The sequence below is a fragment of the Stylophora pistillata genome, chromosome 3, assembly GCF_964205215.1.
Source record: "Stylophora pistillata chromosome 3, jaStyPist1.2, whole genome shotgun sequence".
Taxonomy (NCBI): Eukaryota; Metazoa; Cnidaria; class Anthozoa; order Scleractinia; family Pocilloporidae; genus Stylophora; species Stylophora pistillata.
The window spans coordinates 10,604,219-10,630,227 of record NC_142521.1 but is presented as its reverse complement, the minus strand read 5'-3'; the positions used below and the strand labels follow the sequence as shown (position 1 = coordinate 10,630,227).

General features: G+C 36.7%; 4 protein-coding genes across 5 annotated transcripts; 1 reads left to right on the top strand and 3 right to left on the bottom strand.

The window, feature by feature from the left end:
- Positions 1 to 2,140: 2,140 nt before the first annotated feature.
- LOC111321002 (E3 ubiquitin-protein ligase TRAF7) lies at positions 2,141 to 11,082 on the bottom strand. The gene is made up of 12 exons (XM_088753489.1): positions 10,542 to 11,082; positions 10,042 to 10,145; positions 9,000 to 9,103; positions 8,386 to 8,652; positions 6,817 to 6,961; positions 5,740 to 5,844; positions 5,552 to 5,629; positions 5,047 to 5,133; positions 4,259 to 4,394; positions 3,671 to 3,819; positions 3,329 to 3,448; positions 2,141 to 2,312 (listed from the first exon to the last, which is right to left on the bottom strand). The coding sequence occupies exons 1-12, from the start codon at positions 11,017 to 11,019 to the stop codon at positions 2,286 to 2,288; spliced, it is 1,800 nt and encodes a 599-aa protein (XP_088609615.1). The 5' UTR covers positions 11,020 to 11,082; the 3' UTR covers positions 2,141 to 2,285.
- Positions 11,083 to 11,105: 23 nt separating this feature from the next.
- On the top strand, positions 11,106 to 19,226 carry LOC111321003 (N-acetylglucosamine-1-phosphodiester alpha-N-acetylglucosaminidase). 2 transcript variants are annotated; one of them, XM_088753490.1, is made up of 8 exons: positions 11,106 to 12,012; positions 13,394 to 13,522; positions 14,453 to 14,652; positions 14,880 to 14,927; positions 15,382 to 15,510; positions 16,755 to 16,886; positions 17,544 to 17,646; positions 18,489 to 18,631. In XM_088753490.1, exons 1-8 carry the CDS (start codon positions 11,168 to 11,170, stop codon positions 18,496 to 18,498), a joined length of 1,596 nt encoding a protein of 531 aa, XP_088609616.1. In that variant the 5' UTR covers positions 11,106 to 11,167; the 3' UTR covers positions 18,499 to 18,631. The 2 variants fall into 2 exon arrangements, with proteins under 2 accessions (XP_088609616.1, XP_022779495.2); XM_022923760.2 differs by lacking the exon at positions 18,489 to 18,631 and adding an exon at positions 18,895 to 19,226 and having other exon boundaries at positions 11,110 to 12,012.
- A 3,021-nt stretch (positions 19,227 to 22,247) lies between these two features.
- On the bottom strand, positions 22,248 to 22,932 carry LOC111321046 (protein C19orf12 homolog). The gene has a single exon (XM_022923818.2). It carries the CDS (start codon positions 22,814 to 22,816, stop codon positions 22,391 to 22,393), a length of 426 nt encoding a protein of 141 aa, XP_022779553.1. The 5' UTR covers positions 22,817 to 22,932; the 3' UTR covers positions 22,248 to 22,390.
- A 2,285-nt stretch (positions 22,933 to 25,217) lies between these two features.
- LOC111321093 (protein C19orf12-like) lies at positions 25,218 to 25,911 on the bottom strand. Its single transcript, XM_022923878.2, has one exon. It carries the CDS (start codon positions 25,787 to 25,789, stop codon positions 25,370 to 25,372), a length of 420 nt encoding a protein of 139 aa, XP_022779613.2. The 5' UTR covers positions 25,790 to 25,911; the 3' UTR covers positions 25,218 to 25,369.
- Between the last annotated feature and the right edge of the window lie 98 nt (positions 25,912 to 26,009).

The following is a 26,009-nucleotide window of genomic DNA, read 5'->3' as shown; positions in this document are numbered from 1 at the left end:
TATCCGCTGTTGAGTCATACATCAAAAATTAAGAAATCATTGAGCCGACGCAGTTTTTCGCGAACTAACGATTCATTCAAGAGTCAAGCAAAGGTTATTGTTTGGGACTCAGTGAGTTACAAGCATTCCAAAGTGTTACGGCTCTACGAAACGAACTTCAGTTGTGTGGAGACACGTTTTTTGATGTCACAGAAAGACCTCCTAATGTCAAAAAGATCGTAATCAAAAGAACTCAGTTAGCTACTTGTGTCATCATTGTTTGGCTCACTTTGCGTTTTTCAAACTGAATCATATTTTAGACGCCTCTTTGCAATGCTCTTGGAATTTGATTGGTTCTTCTTACATGATTCTACGCTCATTTCTTGAGCAGGTTGTTACAACAAGGAGATCAGAATAACCTTAATCAAACTCGAGATATAAAAAGATTCCTCGACATCACGTGACATGGGGAGTTTGAACCCATGCAGAGACGCCCATGGCGTTTCCAAGTTACGGTTTTCATGGTTACTCCTCGAGTTCCCATGGTTTGATTTTGATTACTTTGTGCCTAGTGTGAAGGTGTAGTCTGATCGTCCGGGTGAGTGTAGTCCTGAGAAGGACTGTTGTCGGTGGTAGTGACTGACGTTTCGTTAACCAACGTTAAAGACAAAGACGAACCGAGGAACAGACAGGGAACGATTTATAAGATCAATTGTTCCGACTGCCAAGCCTCCTACATCGGTGAGACTGGCAGAAACCTCACAACAAGACTGACTGAACACAGACGGGCGACGAGGAAAGGTGATGTCAGCAATCACATTGCTGAACACCATCGACTTACCAACCACAACATTGACTGGGACTCTGCGCAATGCCTAACCTACAGCACTGACTATTTTCAACGACTGATTCTGGAAAGCTGGTTTACTAACTTAGAACAGACTCCCCTAAACAGATGTCAACAACTACCCGCTCCATACAAACGACTCATTCACGACATAAACATCACAAACGACCGAAAAAGAACGACCTAACTTTACCGACAGATCGAAACAGACCAATCACGACCGACTTACGTCACTTGAGTCTTACAGCCAATAACATCACAGCAAAACCAACCGATCATTTCACACGAACTGGAATAAGAACATTCTACTGACAACAATCATTCACTTGACTCTGATGATGACTTCCGCACAGGTTGTCGAAACGTCAGTCACTACCACCGACAACAGTCCTTCTCAGGACTACACTCAGCCGGACGATCAGACTACACCTTCACTGACTACACCTTCATTTGTGCCTAGTGCTGAGTGCCCCCTCTTGTCTCGTTGTCCGCGGGAAGTCTGAGATGAACAATTGAAGCGGACGAGGAAACATTTTCAGTTGTTTTCTATCCCGTTATCATTATTTAAGGCCGTCCTATTTCTTAAAAAAATAAATCACAACACATAATAAAAGTAACTTACATAAAATTCATATTTTATATTAAAAACTAACATAAAAAAATACTATTCACATAAAACGTGTCGAAGAAGTTTTGATGGACAGTTCTCAAGTCCTCGTCATCCTCTCGGATGGTTACCGAGAACTCAGATCTAATTTAAATTATTACAGGAATCGGGCAGTCAGAGGGCCAATAACTAAAATCAACCGATCAAAATGCTCTATTGCCGGTCCAATATTCTCTAAGTATTGGACCGGGCACTGTCCCGAATGGTCCCGAACGATACCGCACTTGTGTCCCTTTGAACCTCAGTCGTATAATAAATCTCTTATTAACCAAGCTTGCTCGGGACCGTACTGGAAGAATATCGGCCCTCGGTCTTTTTTGTACGGACCTCGCTGCGCTCGGTCCGTACTGTCAAGACCTCGGGCCGATATTCTCCCAGTACGGCCCTCGTGCTTGGTTAATAAGATATATATAATAGCTTTGTTGGTAAAAGAAACTGGTTAGGGAATCTGACATATTTGTTTGTTATATGTTAGTGTCCTAACAGTTTAAATCCATCTGAAAAGACTGACCAAAGAAAACTTTCCCACGTTCTTTTACGAATGTTTAAAAACAAAAACAAAAAATTGTGGACGATACCGAAGGGAGCTCGCAGAAGAAACTGCATCTTTGTTCTCATCTTCAATTTTTCCTGGCCTTTGTGGGAGTGTGATAATTCATTCTGTGTCTAAAGCGACGTTGTGTATTATTATTACTATAACATATCATTAAATTAAAATTATGTTATATTATATCAGTTCGTTTCAGTTGTTGTTACTGATGATGGTGATTATGATGAACACGTGTAGAGAGTTCATTCCGCTTTGAAGTACTTGAACACCTAGAGAAGGAAAAATCAAAACGTTCGTGAATTACTGAAAAAGGACCGAAGTGTGGCTTGAGTGCTTGAAGTGGTTATCGCGTTTTTTTCGTGTACCCAGGCAAGACACCAAACTTTTATAGCATCGCTCTCCGCCCTGTAGCAAACGACCTGACAAGGGAGTCTAACGAAATGCTGTGGAGTAGCCTGCGATACTGAAAAAGGACTGAACTATGGCTTAAGTGTTGGAATGGTAATTGCGTTTTTTAAAAGTCCCTCGCCAAGACAGCAACCTTTTAATAGCACCTCTCTCCACCCTGTAGTAAATGGTAACCAACGACCTGACAAGGGAGTCTAACGAAATGCTGTGGAGTAGCCTGCGATACTGAAAAAGGACTGAACTATGGCTTAAGTGTTTGGAATGGTAATTGCGTTTTTTAAAAGTCCCTCGCCAAGACAGCAACCTTTTAATAGCACCTCTCTCCACCCTGTAGTAAATGGTAACCAACGACCTGACAAGGGAGTCTAACGAAATGCTGTGGAGTAGCCTGCGAAACTGAAAAAGGACTGAACTATGGCTTAAGTGTTTGGAATGGTAATTGCGTTTTTTAAAAGTCCCTCGCCAAGACAGCAACCTTTTAATAGCACCTCTCTCCACCCTGTAGTAAATGGTAACCAACGACCTGACAAGGGAGTCTAACGAAATGCTGTGGAGTAGCCTGCGATACTGAAAAAGGACTGAACTATGGCTTAAGTGTTTGGAATGGTAATTGCGTTTTTTAAAAGTCCCTCGCCAAGACAGCAACCTTTTAATAGCACCTCTCTCCACCCTGTAGTAAATGGTAACCAGCGACCTGACAAGGGAGTCTAACGAAATGCTAGGGAAGAGCCTGCGATAGGCCAGCGCTGCACGTGGGCAGAGTGGTGATGTAATCCTTTTAAAATATTTCTTAAGTCACATCTCAGCTGTGATATAGAACGGGCTCAAGAGTTCCTTTTAGAACGAGGTCTCCAAATTATCGTTATAATAAACGAACCTTGATCTCCATATCCTCTGAGCCTGACAAAAGCATATCTTTGTGAATAACAACACAGTTGACGCTTCCTTCATGTCTTGAGAGTGTTTGCATGGGTAACATTGTATCGAGATTCCACACCTGATAGGAAACAAGAATTACCCTGAAACCCTCAAAACTTTCCATTTATTAAGAGATCCTTCAGAGGAGGAGGTTGTCGCACACGAGGGTGCCCGGCACGAGGGTGTGCCCGGCACGAGGGCACGAGATAGCTGCATGATCGTTCCAAGTTTGACGAGTAAGGAATAAAGCGCACTATTTCTCTTTAAGCTATAGTAATGAGGTGGTACTACGTGGCTATACCTGCACTGTCGTGTCGTAGGAGGCCGAGAACAACAGCTTTCCTGTCACTGCTGGCGCCAGTCCTGTGACTGTGCCAATATGACCAACAAGAGCCTTGATAGACTGGTAGGTGTTCACATCATACACGTGAATGTTCTGATTGTACGTACCTATGGGAGGAAGGGAAAGTGGTTCCTCTAAGTACTACAGTGGTGTTTATGCTTTTTACGGTTTTTGAGTAATATTATCCGCAATAAAAAACACTGTATGCACTATCGACTTAAACATGAACAAGCCTGATAAGCAAATTATCAGCCTGTGACCAGTAGAGAGAAAAAAAACGAGCTGGATTAATTTTCTTGCTCCCAGAAAATCGTAAATTCCCTTTATAGCTACCCAAGCGTCTTTTCATTTGCGATTCATGTCATTCTTTTCCGTCCCTTACATTTTCATTCCTATGTTAATTATTTTTCCATTCTGTGTTTTCTGTATCACCAAATAGATATTTTCTTGTTTTATTCACGATGAAGGTTATTTTCCACGTCGCAACTCAAGACTAAAATTATTGTCACATACCACCCTTACGGAAAAAGAGAGTGGGAAACTCACCTACAAGAATAAAGTGCTTGGTGACAGCCAAAGAATAAACAGAACCCAGAGAGTGATCAATGGTGTCCCAGAGACTAAACGAGCCTGTTGCATCCCATATATGGACTACATTGTGAGAACCACTGTACAACTTCTCCTGAGACAAAGAACAGAAAACAACAACTTCATTGTTAAAAATTGAACTTTTAATTTGAAGTGAAGTACATTATAAAACCAGGACGAAATCCATCTTCCCACATTTTTGATACAATACTATGCAGACTTACACTGAGAATTCAAAAAAAAAAAAAAAAAAAAAAAAAAGAAAAAATAACTAGCAGCTCAGGCTCAATGCTGTTGGACCTAACTCAAAATTCTTTCAAATCACCAACCAAGGAATATCTGGTAATAGTTAAGAAAATTAAATTTCAGATTTGTGTAATTAGTCCAAAAGAAACCTGTACCACTCTCTCAACTAATCAGATTCAACTACGTCAGGGAGTTTGCTAGTTTAAACTTTGAGTTCTCATTGGCTCCTTTATTTTCCTCTATTTTCCTTTGCCCTGATTGACTGTAATGATATTTTTCTTTGCTCTGATTGGCTGTTAAGATATTTTTCTTTACCCTGATTGGCTGTAGTGATATCCTTCTTTGCACTGATTGGCTATTGTGATTTTTTTTTTTAACTCTGGTTGGCTGTTGTGATATTTTTCTTTGCTATGATTGGCTGTTGTAATTTTTCCACTCTGTTCTTAAGACCCTTAATCAAAATGCACTCTATATGCAAAAAAAAAAAGTTGTTAACCAACCCTTTTGGCATCCAAAGCCAAAGCTCGGACCCAGTGATGAAGGTCTGTCATCTCGTGTATTTCTTCAAGAGTAGAAGCATTCCAAACCTACAAAATTTTCAGTTTATATAATAAGCTGATTTATACATGCATTTTTATTGGTTCTTATTTGTGATCTATTGTAGTCTACATCACCACTGACATTGATTTACTTCTTTATTAATATGTAAAACAAATGCATTTCATGGAGACACTGACACACTTGGCTATGCCTCATGTGCCACTTGTTGGCTCTTGTTTCATCTTGACGTCACCAGTAGTTTATCACTAAATAGTTGCATGGCAACAAAGAGTTCAACTTCCGGTAGGACAGGTGAAATTTCACGATTGTCTATTTTAAAATAATCTTTCTAAAATATCTTTCACCCTGAGAAAAGATGTTATATCAAAAATCGACCATTACAGGTAGAAGCAGAAGTAAGAAATTGACAAAATTAAATGATTTAAAAAAACTTCTCAAGGGTACCTTAATGCAGGAATGTGAAGAGGTGAAGAGGTATTGTCCATTGTAAACAATAGCGCATATAATATTGTCATGGGCATTCTGAAAAAAATAAATAAATAAAAATGGAGATTAAAAAAAAAAAATCAAAACCCACCAAACCTACAAAAAAAAAAGGAAAATAAAACAAAAAACAACGTAGGATAACACACCTCTACTTTTTTATACAGAGTTAAATTTTCCAAGTTCCATGAAATAATTGCCTGATCAGATCCTGCACTATATAGTTTTCCACCACCAACACACATGGTGTGAATCTAGAGAGATAGAGTAGAAAAAGAAAAATCACAACACAGCACACGTAAGTATCAAGCCTGAGAATATAATATTTAGGTGGCACTTTCATTTTCTTATACCTTTAATCACTCCCTGTTAACCTGAAAGTGATGACTTATCCCTTGACCACAAGAACTGTGTAAGGGATGTATAATGATTGCAATTCAACTTCCTTGCAACTTTCAGTTTCATCTTACTTACAATGTAGTTTACAGTAATTTGGTTTTATCAAATAAGTTGAAATTGTATATTGGCCATCGTAAAGAGTTAAAAAGTTGATGTTTTGAATGTTAGCCCTTCGTCAGATGAAGGGCTAAAGCAGCTTTTTAATTCTTTACAAAGGCCAATTTACAATTTCAACTTGGTTGATAAAACCAAATTACCACCTTGTTACTCCTACCGATGCAGCACCACAGTTTCTCATTAGTTTTACAGTAGTTAACTTACATCATGGTCATACCCATAGACAAAGAAAATGTATTTATCATGGGTTATGTAACCCTTTCTTTGGGGTGTTACATGGTATGTTGTTACAATTGCTTCATTAGTGGTAGGCTATATATTCAAGCTGTTATCATTTACAACCGTCCCTATGCCCTCAAAAATAAATACCCAGTGACTAGGGATTGTCAGTTTCTCTTAGATGTAGTTTTTTGCATATACAAACATAGTCTACATTGTCTTGTAGGGTGGTTTTTCTTGCAATATTTTTTACATTTCTGAGTTTTCATTTGGTTGCTGTACCATTCCTATCAATTTTGTTGGTGAAGGCATAATAAAGCGGGTCACATACAGCTTGTGTTGACACACCCCAATTATGGTTACTTACTGAATGATACATGTTTTATATTCGTTTGAGCGGGGTAGCAAATCAGAATATAAAGTAAAATTAAACACAGACAGTGACTTATCCGGTACAATCATGGTTGCCATAAAAATAAGTCCTCACTTACATCATCAGTGTGCCCTTCGAGGACCTCTGTACATTTTGCTAGCCGCACATTCTCCACGTTCCAAACCTTGATAACTTGATCTCCACCAGCACTAAATAGACGATGGCCTTTGGACACCATTGACCAGATAGTACCACGATGACCCCTGAAAAATATTTGAGTTATGATGCAATCAAAACCAACACCACTGTACCTCCTGGGGAAATCTTTGTTTTAAATTTTTACAGAAGAATATCAACTTTCTCACACCATTTCCTAATCAATTAATAAACACCTCTTCTAAACTTTGGAAAGTCACAGCCAGGATTAATAACTTTATCTGCAAATTTATTTCTGATTATCTACTTTTTCTTTGAGCTAAGTGATCACAAAACTTGACATTTGATAGTTTTGCCTCAGAGAAATGCTTAATTTATTTGATAACATCACTTGTGACCCTTAAACCTCCACGAGAGACCAAGACAGAATTTTTCCTTACAAAAGCAATATAGTATCAAACAGATAGGTGATGAGAGTAAAGAAAATATCAATTAGGGGACCAAGACAGAATTTCTCCTTTCTATATCAAACTGGGCTGGGGGAATTATGCGCCGATGCAAAAGCCCATAATTTTAGCTCAAACGCATAATTCACATAATCGTGTAAAAAGTGCATAATTTCCGCATAATTCTCGATATTTCAAAAACAAAATGTCCTAAAAGATAAATTTTCCTACCTTCAAAACTTTTTAAAATAGTTTTATCACATTGTAGTCAATTTTGATGGCAAAAACTGTATTTTTAATCGAAAAGATCAGGTTCTGTCCTAGTGTACCGGTTCACAAGAGCCAATACAAAAGACCAAACAATACACAATAGCTAACCAATAACTCCTAAACAAAGAAAGAACAGCGATAATTCCCTTGTGAACTGGTACAACAGGACAGAACCAAAGATCATGTCAAACACGCAGGAAAACAAATAAAATCGAACAGGCCTCTTGTCTTTTGCTGCTGCTGACCTGGGCTCTAATTGTTGACTTACAAGCAATATGATTGGAGGAAAAAGAACCAATCAACACTTCTGAAAGAAAAGTGGTGCCATTTTGGTAAATTTATTCCAGAAACTTTCTTTCCTGTTCTTTTCACGTTTAAAATGGAAAGTTTTTTCAAACCAAAAAAAAAAAATTACAATATAACGGCCAAAGAGAGAGTTAAAGCAATATCCTGGCAAATAATGATTAATAATTAGGTTTTCTTAATGTGGACTTACATATAAATTTAAAATATATGTAAAATTCAATACTTTTTAAATTAATATTGCACAACTTGCATAATTTGTGTATAATTTGCTAAATTTGGCGCATAATCACAGAAAAAATGGTGCATAATTTCTCCTTAAATAGTGCATAATTCCCCCAGCCCTGATCAAAACAATATCAAGCAGACAGGTGATGAGAATAAAGAAAAATACCAGGACTTTCCTCATGCAGCCTTTTACACTTCATATACATATCAAATATTACTGCAAGTTTAGGTAATTAATGTTACTGTTCACAGACCACTTGACCTGTAAAATGACTGTAAAATACCTCAAGGTGCCGATGCACTTGAAGACACATGGTATGCCCCAAACATCTTGGTGAGCTGAGGGTGATGTCTTGAGTCTGACAAGTGATTTATGTGCATGTGAATATGAGGTAGTATCATCAGGGCTTGTACTTTGAGAACTGTTGATTGTTTCAGGGATGGAGGTGATTGACATTTCACGATAAAGCGATGATCGCTTCAGAATAACTGAAAGTTGTTCCACTTGAAATGCTAGGTCTTCTACTGTTTCTGACAATCTGGAAATAGCACTGAAGGAAAAAAAGAGAACAATTTTCATTCTACTTGAATGCGTCAATTAAAGACATGACTTTTAATGCTTAAGTAGTTAAAAATGTAGTTAGAAGTAGTACTTGCACTGAATTTGCATGGAGATACCAGTTGCAATTAACTAGGCAAATTTTAGAGACTCAATTCTTTAATAATGTTTAATGGATAAAGCTTTCTCCCTTCCCCCCCTCCCTGAATTATTTTAATGGTCATTATCTTTTAACTTTTCCAGGTCAGAAATTACACCCACCATCAATCAAATACTGAACGAGGACAATAATCATCATGATGTTTAAATGTTCTACTTAATTTATAATAATTCACCAACCTATTGCATTGTTCAACTTGTGTCACTAAAGCATCCTGATTGTTTTCTAGCCAAGACACTCTATCTGAAAGGACTTTTAAAGATGATCTTAGCTCCTCGGAGGACTGTAATCAGTACAACAAAGATTAGATGATCTGTAGTGCAACATATTAATCAGGCTCACTCAACATTTCATTGCAACACTGCATCAAAATATAAGGATCAGGGTTCAATATGCTACTTTCAGACTTATCATAGCACAGGTCATTACATTCTGTTCACAATTAGAAACTTAGATTTGTCAGAGTGACTGTATCAAGGACAAAAATACAACCAATCTTAAAAAAATACCATACAATGTGTGATTGCCAGGAACTTCTTTAAAAAGAAACAAACTTGAGGCACTTGAACAAAGTAGTTTCATTTAGTGGGAAAACAAGTCTTTAAAAAAAAATTTAAGTTCTAGAAACATGTATCAGCCATGTTTCCCCGAAGACACATCCCCTGGTGGGCACAACACTTTTAGTATACAACAAATGGTTTATTCCCAGTAGTTAGAGTTGATCATATGTTCTGAATGGGTTACATGTTTACTTCCACTGAAGTTGTAAAAAGGGCAGTCACTGTTATGGAATACAATCTTCTTCAGAACTACAACATTTCACTTTCATGATTGGACCACACCATCATCTTTCAGAATAGCAACTGATCCCTACATTTGCTTTTAAATTAAATGACACTAGAGGCATGGAATTCATGTTTATTCCCTAATGGGTACAAAACTTCAGTACCTATACAACAAATGGTTTGAACCCAGTGATAAAAGTTGATTTTGTGTTCTGATCATCACTTCTATTCAGGTTGTAAGAATGGCATTAACTACTGTGACAATGGACAACAGTCTTCCTCAGCTAGACTACCACATTTCAAACTCACCATTAGACAGAACCATCAACTTTCAGTAATTAGCAACTGATTTGTTTCCAACATTTGGTTTTTTCACTAGGTGAATGGGAGTTCATGTTTATTGCTAACGAAAACCAACAAAATAAACTTGCTATACCTCAGAATGTAGAGCTTGGCACCTGACAAGATCTGAGCTGTGTTTATATTTACATTCTTCTGCATGTTCTTCCACATTCTGTTTGGTGCCAACATGTTCACAACCTTGGAAATATTACAATATCATTACTTACAACTGGACTGAAATTGTACAAATTCATACTAAGTGTAAGCTGAAAAGTGCTGCGTTGCAGCTCTTGCATATAAAACCAAATAATCTAGATTCAAGGTTAAAAGTTAAAAACTTCCCGACAAGATATCATGTAGAAATGACAGTTAACTGCCTTTCTGATTCTGTTGAAAGGTCTAAAAGTAAGAAATCTATTCAATTATGCATAAAATATTTTCATGTATGTTCAATTATTTACTAAATTATGATGAACTGCGAATCTAATGAAAGGGAAACGACAAACTGAATTAAATTTTAATTTTTCAAATTTGTCCCAAAACATATTCAAAGCATACATGAGTGTAAATGACAAGGTCGACCAAAGTACATACCCTTGACACTATACTGACAACGATACTGAGCACAAACTTTTAGATGTTCCTCCAAGCATTTACGTCGAAATTTTCCGCACTGATTTGAGCTGTTGGGACAAGGGACTAAAGCGAAGCCGCAGAGATCTTCATGCTCTCGCCGTCGACCAAATGAAATTCGTTCTTGACAACCACTGCTGTCTATATCAAAGTCTTCTTCCGAATCAGATCGTGTTAAACCGTGCCTACAGTGTATCAACAAGTCTTCTATTTGGCCTCGCACTGCTAAGTTTGACACTAAGTGTGATCGTTGTAAAATCGTTCCATCAAGAGGACATTTCGTTGACGAATTTCCGGTGAGAGGAACCCCATTTCGAATACAATTTCTGCAAAACGTATGACCGCATTGAGTCGAAATAACCGGATCTCTGAATAGTTCCCTGCAAATGGGGCATTTTAGAGACTCCGAGGGCTGGACGACAAACTTTGTGGGCAACATTTTTCCGGAAAGAAAATGTAGCGCTTAAACTCCGAGTATAATACTATTACAATTACACGACGCTTGTCTTGTTCATGTACTACTCTGCTGATTTACTTTCCAGCACTGTAGGCGCAGAATCTTTAGCAAACGCGAACTTTCTCAGGTAATGTTAGACCTTTTAGAGATAAACGTGCAAATTATGAGGTTGTTCGTCTGTTTTTCTACTGCGTTTCTGCACATTTTAGCTTTGGAGCATGCATCTATTGAAATAACCAGCGATCCCTTCCCAGATGATGTTCTAACGCCGTATAAGGATTATTACAAAACGAAAAGAACACACAGACATGTTCGAGACTGCCAACCTATTTTGCATGGTAACAGAACTCACGAAACGCTCAAAGTTCCGAGCCACCTAAAACCGGGTCAAACCTTCGTCCAGGTGAAGAATTTTTATCACAGATACACAAGACTTAACAAGGAAAGGGACGTTGTCGGTCACGTCGTTACTTTAGAGGATCCTTTTCGGACATTTTCGGTACTCGAACCGAAGGAAGTCGGGGGTTGTAGCACTTACAAACGAGCTACTGTTGCAGAATCTGCCCAGCAGCGGAAATGTTGGGTGGCTACAAATGCAGGATTTTTTAGAACTAAGGATGGCAAGTGTTACGGGAATGTTTTCAGTGATGGAAGAAAAGTCCAGGATTCTGGTGGGGTTCAAAATGCAAATTTCGGTATTCGCAAAGATGGTTCTATCCTTGTGGGGTATTTATCCGAGGACATGGTTGATGACGAAGAAAATCCCTTTGTACAGCTCGTATCTGGGGTAATCTGGATACTAAGAAATGGCATGGTGTACATAAATGAAAGCAAGACCGCTGAATGTCGCGAAACTGAGGAAACAGGCAGTATGGACTTGTTTGCTGATGTCGTGTCTGCAAGAACAGCGCTTGGACACGACAGAGAGGGAAGGGTTATGATAGTTCAGACTGACGGAAAAACACATCACAGAGGGCAAGTGTTAAACTTCCTTAATTGATGTTATCTTTGCTGTCCATAATGATTAGAAGTGGGAGATTTTTTTTTCCCAGCAAGTTTGAAAATACAGGGCTAACCTCACGATTTTCCCTTTTTAGGTTGTATTTTTTATATTTGCATTGTAGCTTCCTGAATAAATGTTATGTTGTGTTATGTTATGTTTGTCTAATATCACATGTCACTTGATCGTCATGACTCAAGAATTCACATGCCACTAATCCGTTTCCATGGAGCTGTAATCATTTTTTGCCACATATCAGATTGCTTTTCATCTTTTTTGACTGCTGTACATTTCTATTTATAATGACTGTTTGTTCTGGGAAATTGCCTTGTTCATTTTTTTCATATTTTTACAAACTGATAATTATTGTAGGAAATAGTCAGAACATTAAATGATTTGGCTGTGAATAATTATAATAAAAGTGCAGTAGAATGCTCTCAAAAACTACAGATGAAATTTAGGGTTTATATACCCTTGACAGCGTCAAGAGAAGTATTTTATACATTGAAAGTGAGCTTGTGCTACTTCATACCTCCAACACAGTTATTTCAAGTCATAATTTGGATATATCAACAAAGTTGAAATGGTAAATTGGCCACCATAACGATTACAAAAGCTGACGTTTCGAGCGTTAGCCCTTCGTCAGAGTGAAGCGACGCTTGAAACATCAGCTTTTGTAATCGTTACGGTGGCCAATTTACCACTTCAACTTTGTTGATATATCCAAATTATTTCATTACTCCCACCGACGCAGCCCCAAACAGTTTCTTTCGAAACTATCAGCCTTTATTTCAAGTCATAGTTAAGCCTGACACCTGTGCCTGGACCTCTTGGATAGGTTAGCAAACTAAAGGGGGGTCCTGAGGCATGAATTTTTAGAAAAATGCATGTGTCATGCAAAATTTTAGCAACATTTCATTTGTCACAAATTTAAAAGAAAAACTTCCAATCTTTCTCCTTGTGTGCAAGGTTTCAGGGAAACCTTCAGGTTTTCACAAAATGAAAGAAGAAATTCATGTATTTATATATTTCAGGAGGCCAACCATGCCTCATGCTGGCCAATAAATTTACAAATCATGCTCACTTTTCTGTTAGGTATTAGTTTTGGCCTTACTAATCATGGGTTCTGTTTCAACCCTTTGTCTCCTTCTTTGGAGGTATAGTTAAAGAATGTCATCTAAATGCATTTCTCTGTACCTTAATCATTTTGTTTCTATATTATGTTATTATAATTTTGTGACAAGTGATCAATAAGACCTTCAACTTGAAGTATACAACCAACAACTAAAGTGCAATCACACATGTTGACTTTGGGTTAATTTGAACCGAAGCTAATGATATGTTTGGTTTATTTAGGATTGATCTGTACAGCTTTGCCAGGCTTTTGTTGAAATTTGGTCTGGTGAATGCAATAAACCTTGATGGAGGAGGTTCAGCAACAATGGTAGTGAATAATACACTGGTAAACTACCCTTCAGATGAGTGGTGAGTCTATAACTCTTTGTCTAGATTTGGGGGCACAAGTCAGATGTGTTTTAATGCCATGATATGTGTTACCTAGAAGTCACACTTTTTCTTTTTCTTGCTCACAAATTGAATGCATGAAATTGCTCTTAGAATTTTCTTAGTTGGTTTTGGCATTTTTTTCAAAAAAGAACATGTATGTTGTAGTTTGAAATGAATGTTGATTAGTTAAAATAATTGTAAAGTTTGAGTTGAATTTTCCTTTGCTTAAAGAAATTTATTATCATGGATTATTTTTAAATGAAGAAAATACAAATCAAGGTACTTTGAAACTTTTAAATCTAAATTCCATGCTAGCCTGTAACAAATACAAAATTATTTGTTTTTTTTTAATAAGCACACTGTTGTGGATTTTTTATTGTCTGTGGTTCAATTTTATTTATGCTTCAAATTATTTCACCTTATTTGAAACCCTTATCATATATACTACCAAACCCAAAAACAAATAAAAATTGAGTATGAAGTAAAACTATGCTATGATAGATGTTAGTATATACTGAAACAGCCTTCCTTTGCTATTGATCCCCTAGCACTTTTTGAGTGATTTGTGGCTGAAAATATTGTTACAGCAATTATTGCAAGAATGAATGAGTTAAAATCATCTTTTTGTGACACATCATTTCTGACTGGTTTGGTATATACTAAAACAGCTATTTACTTCAATGTCAATGGTGAGCAGCATGGTAAATTGTAATCCACCACTAGCCAGCTCCACTTGGCTGAATAACGGTAATGTACCGGTAGTTTTTAAATGTGTACTTTTCCTCCTCAAGTTTCTTCGAACTTGTCAATCTCAGGAGTCAAATCAGAATAACTCCAGAAGCACTTACATATCTCAATTCCATGCTCAGCAGAAAAGTTGGTAATTTTTTCCTTTTATTATATTTCTAGTGGCCACTTCACATGCTCCAGAAAGGTATCAACAGTTGTGTGTGCACACGAGCCTGACTGCATACCTAAGGATTGTAGTGGCCATGGACAGTGTGTGATGGGGGAGTGTCTTTGTGACAGTCATTGGACTGGAGATTCATGCGATGTATTAAAATGCAGACAACACAACTGCTCTTCAAATGGAAAATGCACTACTGAAGGTGAAATCACAGGCCTTGTTTATCAGAAAGAACATCAGTGCTACGCTCATTAAATTTTGCTACATTTTGCCTTCATCTGTGATCTATTACTAAACAGACACACAACAACTTTAAATTTCTCTTTGTTTAATGAAATTTTTTTTTGGAGGTTGGGGCTGAATTTATAGTTTTATTCCATAATTTCCCTAAGCAAGCAGTTGTAAATCAGTGTGTTGTTTTTTTCACAGATGGCTGTTCATGTTTCCCTGGTTGGAAAGGAGAGAATTGTAGTGAAGGTGTGTATAAGTGATCACAGAAATAGAGAATTAAAGGTGGAATAGAATGAATATTTTTTTTTTTAGTCATTACTGACACTGAAAGGATTAAGCCACATGGCCAACATACAGACTAGCACTTTCCACAAAGGCAATTTATAGTGCTACTATGATGTCAAAATTCTCCTCATTCTCTTTCAATTCTAATGCTTTTTTTTGGTTCAATTTTTTTAAACCTGAAATCACTGGCAGACCACACCATGTGTTCATGGTTCATAATTGTTGTCTTGAGACACAAAATCCACAATGTACAAGGGTTATGCAAAATAAACAAAGATTGGACCAGTGTGCGGGGGTTCCATAGTGTGGTCTGCCCATGCTGAAATAGTGAGTAGTTAATGCTAAGAAAGACTGCAGTAATGTTTAATATATTTTTTTGCTACAATATGTTTATGATATTCTTACCTTGTAACAGGCTGTCCATCTGGATTGTTTGGGTTGAACTGCAGTAGAGAATGCCAATGTCAAAATGATGGTACATGCGACCCAATAGATGGTCACTGTACCTGTACCCCTGGATGGACAGGAGCATTCTGTCAGCAGCGTAAGTGCTTTCCTGTCGGATGCTGATTTTGCCAAGAGAGGCACAGACCTGGATAATTTTACCTGTAAAATAGATGTGAACGCTTCTTTAAAAGTTCCTTAGCCTCTAGCTATGAAACTGGAAATGTGAAGAGAACGACATTAACAGCATTCAGTCTGGAGTGTTTTAAAACTTAAAACTCAAATGTATGAAAGCAATCAATCATTTCTTTGCATGCAATCAAACATGAAACTTACTTTAAATTTAAATGTGCTCTAATTTGAGAGAATACATAGTTACATAAATGTTTATGAAAACAAATATTATTAATAATAATGAGAACCATAACAAAACTTTCAAATTAATGATTAAAATGTACAGGATCCCCTTGTATAATTAAAAGCTAAACTTCTTAGCTACCTGATTTGTATCACAATCATTGTGACTATTTAAAATAAACTTGAATAAATGGTAAACTGCATCCTCTTTCAACTTGAAGCAGGCCTTGACTTTTTCAAAGAACCGAAAAAACCCAACTTTGAGTGCTCATTATCTTATAAAAGAAAAGTGGTAACTTTTCCCAAAGTTTTGATGGTACAACTCCCACAGTAACTTTTAAATCAAATAGCATGTTGAAAATGATAAATAATGAAATGTTTTAATATAAAGCAGAGTGCAATGAATTAAATGCCTTCCTCAAATCTATAACCAAAATGCTGTGTATTCCATTTAGTGCCTAAAAGTTTCATCACAACATTTACACTTCCTGTGATAATTCTGACCTTTGAAGGATCCAAAACTATCATCACTAAAGTTATTAAGTGTTCTATAGAAAAAAAAACTTGTTGAAGAAATTAAAATCAGAGTTAAAATTAAAGTCTTTGAACTACAATTTAATGTTAAATTTATGTTTGAAATCAATTTATTCGTAGGTTTAAAACTTAACTTAAACTTCCAATCATTGTCTATGTAATACTTAAGGCAACTTTTAACATCTTGCAACGATGATCATTATTTTTGATAACAATTTTATTAGTCCCTTTTAGCTGTGTCATAAAGGTGTCCCTTTTTTGCACCCTTAAGGTCATGCACTTCCATTTGATCACAGTTTCCAATAAATCACTTTTCAGTCAATTGAACAGTGGTGTGGGCGTACCTAAATTGACATAATTATGTCAGATCAGCCATCATTTTGGTACTAGAGAAGAGTACCAGATATATTTTCTGAATAATTAACTACTGAAATCTCTCAAATGTTGTTTCAGGCTGTTTTCATGGTAGTTATGGACAGAATTGTTTGAAGATTTGCAAGTGCCCTCATACTTGTGATTGTGATCCTGTAACTGGAGAGTGCCCTTCTGAAAACAACCTTAGTATGCTAAATTCTACTCAGAGATGTAAGTTTGATTCTATTAAAGACGTTAACGGTGTAAACATTGGGGGATACATGTACATCATGCCTTTAGTTAATACTTAGCTAATTAACAAAAGGCAACTTTATCTTTCCCAGTTAATTTTTTGAGATGGATCATTTATCACATTTTGCTTTCAGGCGAAACACCATTTCCTCTGTGCATATGAAAATGCCAGGGTGTTTCTATCCCGACCTAAGTGTTGGTTCATTAAGCCTTTTGCTCTTTACAATGAACAATGAGTAATTTTTCTTATTTGTTCAATAAGGTGGGTGCTGAGAAAAAATAAAAATGTCAACTAGGAATGTATGGTAGACAGTGTAGAGTATTGGAATCTGAATCCTGGGAGCAGAAAAGGTCCCAACTACCACACATTAACAGACCTTTGAAATTTCTTGTAATTCATAAATTATGATGGAGGAGCTGTAAGGCTTGAGTAGCCATTTTCTATCACCTGAGAGATTGTTAGGTAAGTAAGTAAGTAAGACTTTATTTTCCGAGGGTAACATTTGACATTAATAAAACTGATAACCAAATAGCCCTCGCCCTTGTTACCAAAGGTTTAGCCCTGGAAATTGAGGAGAGTAATACATGTTTGAAACCAGAGACTACTGGTCACATGAGTGCGTTTTCATGTTATAGGGCTGCATTGTGAATTAGATTCAAAGATGAAGGGAACATCACCAAAGGAAACTGTATTACAATCAAATAATGAAAAAGATGCAAAAATGGAAGAGGAATTCAGGTAAAAGCTAAGAAATTATGTCGTCTTTACAGTATCAGAACATATTCATAATTTGATGTATAACATGTGATATAAAAAGAGCTAAGAGGTAATGCATTATGCTCATGATCAGACATGTAAAGTTTATTTACCTTATTTCCTGGAATAAGGACTTGGGCACTCATTCAAAATTCAGCTTAAAAGGAAGGGCTTATTCTTATGTACTGATTCCACTGCAGTTGAAGCTTAAAAGGGTATAATTGAAGTGGCAGTTAAAAAGTGGGGTGGGGAGGGAGGGGGAACTTGTTAGAGCATGGGTGCTTAGTTGAGGAAATACATTGTTTAGTTCTTATTAACCGAGTGGGAGGTCCCCAAAATCAAATACAATTGGGGAAAACATCGTTCGCGGTATCACTGTTTCAAAGACTTTAATGAGTTAGAGAGAACTGTAAGAAACTCAGTAAGTTTGCCAATTTTTAAGAAGTGTCTTTTTTCTGCTTTTTATAATTAAGTATTTTTTTTTAATTAATTTTTGCAGTGTATATGTTGTAATCATTTTTATATTTTGATTTTAGCTCAATTTTCTATATTTTAATTGTATTTTTATATAATACACATCTAGTATTTAGGATCTCTATGTAAATCACTATTGTGATGGAGCTTCCTAATAAAAGATTGTTACTATTGTATGGGAGAATCTTGACCAAGGTTGCCAGTACAGACCGAATGCAATGAGGTCTGTACCAGCAACCGAGGTCAAGATTCTCCCATACACACCGACCTAGCTTGGTTAATAAGATGTTTATTATATGGCTGTGTCTTATATGCCAATTTTTTATATTCTTTGTACTTTTTTTTTCTAGACCAGTCTAGATGCTGGTCTAAATGGGAAAATCTAGACCGCTTTCAATATTGATTTCAGCCAATCAAATTCATGAATTCAGTACTTCCTAGTCCTTGTGAGACACAGCAACATAATAAACTACCAATATTGCATCCCTCAAGAATGGCTAAGAACCAGTTGCTTTGAAAGCTGTCTTAAGGTGATTGTTTTTTATGCAGCAATGACTCAAGAAGTATCTTCTTATACATAGCTATTTACCCCAAGAGTAAAATGAAACATTAATTTAAATGTCAGTTGGTCCTAGAGGCTTTTGAGTACAGGAAACCAGACTTAGAACTCTAACAAGGACTTCTGTACAGAGTTTGTTACTTATTCCACTGTGTAAGGCTCCTTGAATGGTGTTGTTTTCTTTGTTTCTTTTTCAGTAAGTTCTTTTTGTGGTTTGTGGCAGTGATCAGTGTATGTGCAGTCAGCTTACTAGCCAATTTATTTCTGATATATCTGGCCTGTAATCAAGCTACAAAGAAAGGCATCCGTTTCAAGCGCAACAGAAAACATGAGCGTCTGCATTTGTTCAATGATGATGATGAGGATGAAGACTATGCTTAGATTGTTTTAAATAAACCTTTTGTACATGAGACAGGATTTAATTTGTAAATTATGTAATTTTTGTGGAGTGAATGGGTTGTACCAAATATCTTGAAAAACTATCCTCTATTTGGTGCAAAAATATTTGTCCGTGGACTTTATCTGTTTCAAGATGTGAACACCCTTCTAGGAGCAAAGCTTGCTTTAGTTAAGCAAGCAAATTTATATGATGGATCATAACTGTTAGAAAGATTTGCATTGACCGGAGATTTTTATTGTGCACTATTTTTATTGTTTTTTTCCCCGAGAGGTTAAAAAAAAAGAGGTTTCTAGGCCAGAGATAGTGATAAAAATTAAAAGTTAGTGGGGAGGAAAGGAAAGCCTCATCTCCCCTCAATGGTGTAATCTGCCATTTTGTTACCTGATATATGCATCTTCAATCTTGCCAATTCAATGGCAACTGAAACAGTCTGTAATAATAATTTTGCAGTCACTCAGTTGAAATTATGCTTGTAATAAATAAAAGATAAAAGTTGAGTAGAGTATAGAGACATTTAGAAAGGAAAGAGAGAAAATAAAAGTTGTAAGATAATAATAAGTACAGCTGTTTAAGAATATATTTATTTAAGAGTTAAATGGCTGACGTTTCGAGCATCAGCCCTTTATCCTTTTCTCTGACAAAGGGCTAACGCTCAAAACATCAGCCTTTTAACTCATTACAGTGGCCTATTTACAATTTCAACTTAGTTGACATAACCAAATTACCTTGTTACCCCCACCGACACAGCACCACAGTTTCTTTAGAAACTTTCACCCTTTATATATTTATTTAAGAGTTGAGTCTACTGACACTGAAAACTCTCCAACTAAGATACCATGTTAGAGACATTTTGTAGTCATCTACACCTTTGTAAGTGTGTTTTTATTTCATTCTAAAATTGAATAGTTTTTTGGGAAACGAGTTTCCTCACTTATTTCAAGTTCAAAGGGGAGAAATTTAGATTTTAATTAATTAATTATAAGTTTTATTTTATTGATTGAAATTAGTAACTCAAAAATTAAATAAAATTATCTGGTTAAGGGTACATAGTAACAACAGATTGACATTATCTTAGTTTGTAGATTTGGATTGATTGTTATACGTAATGTAGAAAGTAAGGTTACTTGCATTAAATTAGCTTGATAATCAAGGAATAATTTTTACTCAATTAATGCCATAGTGTAAATTGCAACAATCAGAGGATGTATATATATATATTTTATATAAAAGTAGACATTTTGATTATATGAGTTTCAAGTTTGTAATAAATAATGGTAATTGAACTGAGTGGAGTGCAATTTTTATAGGAAACATGATCAGCATTTCAAACAATTTTTTTTGGCTACTTCTTCTATCGCCTCCCGGTTAGCTCAATTGGTAGAGCACCGGACTGTTGTGCGGGAGGTTGTGAGTTCAAATCTGGCCGGACCAACACTCAGGATCTTTAAGTAACTGAGAAGAAAGTGCTGCCTTTGTAATGATACCTGCAAGTGGTTAGACTTTCTAGTCTTCTCGGATAGGGACGATAAATGGAGGTCCCGTCTCCTGCAGGGTTGGGGTGGGAGACATTTATTTCCCACACACGAGTTTACTGTGTGATGGGTGTCCTCCCCGGGGTGGGATGGGTGGGTAAAAAAGGGGTTAGGTGTCAATTGGAACAAAAGTTCTGTTCCTTTCTCCTACCATTCTGGTGGCGAATGAATTAAACTTAAACTAAACTCAAACTTAAACTCTCAAGGGAAAGGATGCCCCAAAGAATTGCTAGAATAACTGAAACTGATGAGTGATTTGCATCCACTAATTTTCAAAGAGTATCATTTTATAACCCATTGCTACCCATTAGGTGAATAGTCACTGACATTTCAAGTTGATCTTTCTTTGACCCAAAAAGAGTGAACAGCATCAATTTCTCCTTGCAATATCACACCAGGTTACACTTCAAGGTCACAAGAGTAAAGGAAATGATCATAAACTAAAAGCTGTTGATTTTCAAACAAATTCTTCTCGTTGGTTCTATAGGAAATGGTTAGTGAACTGTATGGAGAATATGCATGCTGATGTAAGGGTGTATAGGGTTAATGAAGGAAATTTTGATATAAGGCTTATCTACACTCAAAGAAGTGTAATAAGAAGGAAGGCCTAATTCTTCTTTAATCTAACTAAAGGGAGAAGGGAAGGTAGAATCTTTATCTGTTATTCCTCTTTGATGTAATGTCAGGTGTTTGGAAGTAACAACCAGCAATTGTCAAATTTTCCTGACTGACAGTTCACTGGTACCCACTCAAGCTCTTGGATGGCTAGAGGCACTGGAGTGTCTTGCTAAAGAACTTGATGTACTAAACCTGACCAGAGGCCCGTTTCTTGAAGGTCCTAGGAACGTAATGGGCCCATAAAGCTATACCGCTTTCATTCATGGGAGGTTTCAAAAGTTAGGAAAAGTATACAATAAAACTAAAAGCCAAAGAAACAAAATGGATTGGTCCAGGTGCCAGAACTTGCTTCTCTACTCTTTAATATGAATTTGAAATGTGCCTTTGGACCTGTGAAGCAGTACAGAAAATATGCGTACTGATGTTAGGATATAAAGGGTTTAGAAAGGTGGTTCATATCTAGCTTTTACATTGAATTACCATAGATATCATTCAATTTGCAAGAGTCTAGGACCAAGAAAACAAATGAGTCTCCAGTCAGGAATTAAGCCCCAAAACTGAACATTTCATGCTCTGATGTTCTACCGTTGGTAGTAAACTACCAGTTTTGTTGCATGTCATCCCCAGTTGAAAAAAAAAATTGTTTCACAAAATTATACCTGAATCAGCCTAACTTTATTTCCTTGTGTCCGTCAATAAATTATATGTGATCAAAAGTTATCAACGCTGCAATGACAACTTATCAAGCCAACATGCCATCTTAGTAATCTGGCCAAAAGTTCGGAAAATTAACTTACTCATTACACCTAAATACAGTTACTTTTAAAATAATTTAAATAAGAAATGAGAAAGAGTGTCACAAATGTTACAAAGATATAGAGACAAGGGAAATTGAAAATTAACACAAATAAATTTTTCTTTCTGTCTATCGGATAATACAAATATATTTCTGGACTATATCATGGTCACATTTAACTATTCAAGATACTTGTGTACCACGTGCTTATGATGGTTATCATTAACAACAATGCTACGTACGTCAAAGTCTAAATTTGTCTGTAGTGATTAACCATTCGTTATACATCTTCTATCTGTTACACTGGTATGAATCTTTATTAAATGTCACTCTCTTCGAAACTGGACTCAACTTTGAGGTACTTGTAGTCGCATATTGTTCCTCAGAAACGAAACCAGTCCATCCATGAGTTGTTGTCGAACCAACAATCCAGGACCGCCACTCAGGAAGGCGATAAGAGCTAGGTAATCGTCGACCGCCACGTTTTCGACGATTTCTTTGACACTGTCGTAAAGAAGTTGCCTGTCATGAGCATTCATGTCTTTGATTATTTGGGAAGCAGGCTTGAAATCTCCAGAAGCTCCATAAGCTAACACTCCTCCAAGAGCGCCTCCAACGAGCAACCCTGCCGGACCGCCAACAAGTCCTCCAACAGTCGTAGTAATTCCAGCGATAACACCGCCATAAGTAGCACCTTTAACGGTTACTTTAAGTTCATCTTCATCGGCCAGAATGGCCATAACACGCTGTAAATCAGTCACGGAAACCGGCATGTTTACTGAAGGAAAGCGAAAGTACTAAGTACAATGAAACTGAAAACAGGGTCAAGTTCCGGTAGACAACAGGGAATTTCACCGTTGTTGTCTGTCTCGTTTCTATGTTTGGACTGATGTCTTATTATAGCCGAAAGCAATAGGTGTGCAACGCGTGCAATACAACAATAAAAAAAAAAAAAAAAAAAAAAGAAGAGAAAATTATTACTCATCCTTAGTATGTGAATAGCATACGGCAAATCCTTTATCGAGAGCGATACTAAGGGGAAAGGAGTAAAAAATTTATCGAGTTGCGAATTCTGCAATTTTCTTTCGCATGAATGCTTTGCACGATGCTATTAACTGGCGCCTGCGCCCAGTTATCTAATTATAAGTTACTTCAGCTGCCATGAATGAATCAACCTCCACATATTTTACTGGTCCTCAGTCGTTTATTCCAAGGTTTACACGTCTATTATTAAGGCCATTACTTGAACGAGAACATTATCGATAGAAAAACTTGATGGGTTGCGCGTCCTATCTTTGGTTCTAGGTTACATGCACCGTTTGCGTGTTTAATAAAGTTTCATTGACATGTTGATTTTGTCTAGACATATATGTCAACATAAACTGTTTGTATTGATTTCTAAATTTTTATGTTAAGTCGAATGGGTCAGAAAAGGAAAGTATAAACGTAAATGCATTTGGTAAATATCAGAGGAAGAGAAATAAATTTAGATCACGATCGTTTTCGAGAGATACAGTTCTCTTATGATCGGACTATACTACAAGCAGTCCCCCCTTTTCGGAGGGAAGTTCGTGGTGCGAGTAAAAAAAAAAAAAAAAGAAAAAATTTGACGATAAAAACTTGCGACAAAACGTTGCTTGCTAACATAGTAAAATTTAAAAGCGATAAAAAGTTATAGAAAGCTAAAATCGACGACGTTTCGACATTAGCATAACGTCATTAGCAAGTCAAGAATGTATAAAAATAAGCTCTTTTAATACTAAAAACGAACAATAAAAGAAAATAATTTGCGGGTTAAACAAAAAGTTTAGCACTTATGGAGTCCGTTTGCACGTTCAGATTAGGTTTGAATTTCTTAATATAAAGCATTTCAAACACTGAAAAGAAAAAAAATCAATGAAAAAAACAAAAAAATGCTGTTAGCGCACCATGTGGAACTCTTTAAATGGCGCCGATGCACCGTAGGAGTTGAAAGTCATCCTTACTGAAACATTTTTTTCACATTTCCAGTTTGATGTACGCCTCGAAATTTGAAAAGAAAAAAAAAAAAAAAAAAAGAAATCCAAAACCGCCAAAAAAAAACTCGATTAAGACCGAACCGGCTACGAGTAAAACCGATAAATTTTCACATCCCTGTTATCAAAACTCTGATCGATCTGATGCAGTGGTGATAAGAGGAGCGCTAACATACAGATGTTTCTCAGCTTTTCGAGATCAGTGGAGGTGCATGCATACTTGCCGCTAGATCGAAGAGAAACCGGAACCCAAATAGGAAAAACCGAAAACCACATCGGATACCAAATATTTTTGACGGAAACCGAGAACCAAATGCTAAAAAACGAAAAATCCGTGAGCTGCAATCAACACCAAAACCGATAAACCGAAGTTTTTTTGGCTCAAAAACCGAAAAACCGATCTATAAAAAAAAAGTCAAAACCGCAAAATCGAAAATCCCAATGTCCCCCTCCTATATCGTTTCAAAAAAGCATATAAAATAGTCATCTGTCTATTTATGTTTCAATTTGTTTGTTTTTCCTTTTTTGAATTAGGCGCAGAGAGCGAGAAATGCGCTCCTTCCCTGACACGTGACTTGCCTCCGCTGGCCTGAAAAACGCAAATCAAAACACTGAAAAAAAAAAAATAAGAAAAAAGGAGGAGGAGAAATTATGGAAAAAATGACGGGTATTCCGAAAGCTAATTTTTTGCCAATTTGATCGTATACGAGGGTGCTAGTGAGCTGATTATTTGATTTTCAAGAAACGGACTCCTCCTTGTTTCGGGATGCTTTAAATCCCTCGATCGATGTCACAGTCAAGGAAAATGCATTTGTACAAGATTATTACATCTGTAAATTCTGTTTAATTCGCCAAACTAATTTTTCTATTTAAATCGCTTTGATCTGTTGTTTTCTCAAAATGTAATCAACGGACTAAAACCCTCCATGGAAACTGTAGATTTTTGGCAAAAATGTTTCTAATTTGAATAAGAGGTTAATCGTTACAACTGCAGCCTGAATAGAGAGCGACGATAACTTGAATATGCATAATTCGACTAAACTAAGGAATAATAATTGACGGTTTTTTGTGAATTTTCTTAGCACTGGCCGCTGACAATGCATATCTGAAACTTGCCTAAACAATAAAGCAAAATGGAACTGGTGATTAGCTCTAAATTAAGGGAAAAAGTTTTCAAGTTCCCCTCGCCAGATTTGCTAAATTTTTCAGCGTGGCCTCAAAGTTTTCTTTTCCTTATTTCATTGTTCCTTCTCTATTGCAACCATGTCCTGGTTCTAGTGACAACAAGCTCTGTTGCTTCATTGTCTTCATTCACCCGATCACATTGAGCTTTAGTTCTACCTTCAAATAACATAACAGCACATCCAAAAATCGTCGTTTTAAATCGGGGTCAGTGGCAACTTTCGCGTTTAGGGCAACAAAATTTTGAACGTGGCTGTCTTCTACAAGGTAATTCATATACGCAAACATCGCTTGCCTCTGTTCTTTGTCCATATCCATCAAGTATTGATCTAATGGTACTGTGGTTGACTTTCCTTTCCAAGCAGCTAATGATCCACCCACGAGACCTCCCACAACCAGACCAACAGGTCCGCCACACACGCCACCAACAGTCGCTCCAATGCCTGTTAGAAATCCTCCTTTCAGGCGCTGGCTATTCGCGATCTGATAATTCCTTTCGCCCGCGATAAGAGCCAAAAGACCAACAAGGTCTTCGGGTGTTACAGGCATCTTGAATTTATGGTAGACGTACAGCAAAATTGACAAGCAAACTTGGATGACAGATTGAAAAATGCGTATCGGGAACTTTATATGGTCGTTGTCCTTTTCTGTTCGAACTAATTGTCTTACTATGGACAATAACAACATATGCATGATGGGATATTCTTCAATCACGTGGTTAACACCGTTTTTTTTTCTTCATCATTATTCATCAACCGGTATTACTTGT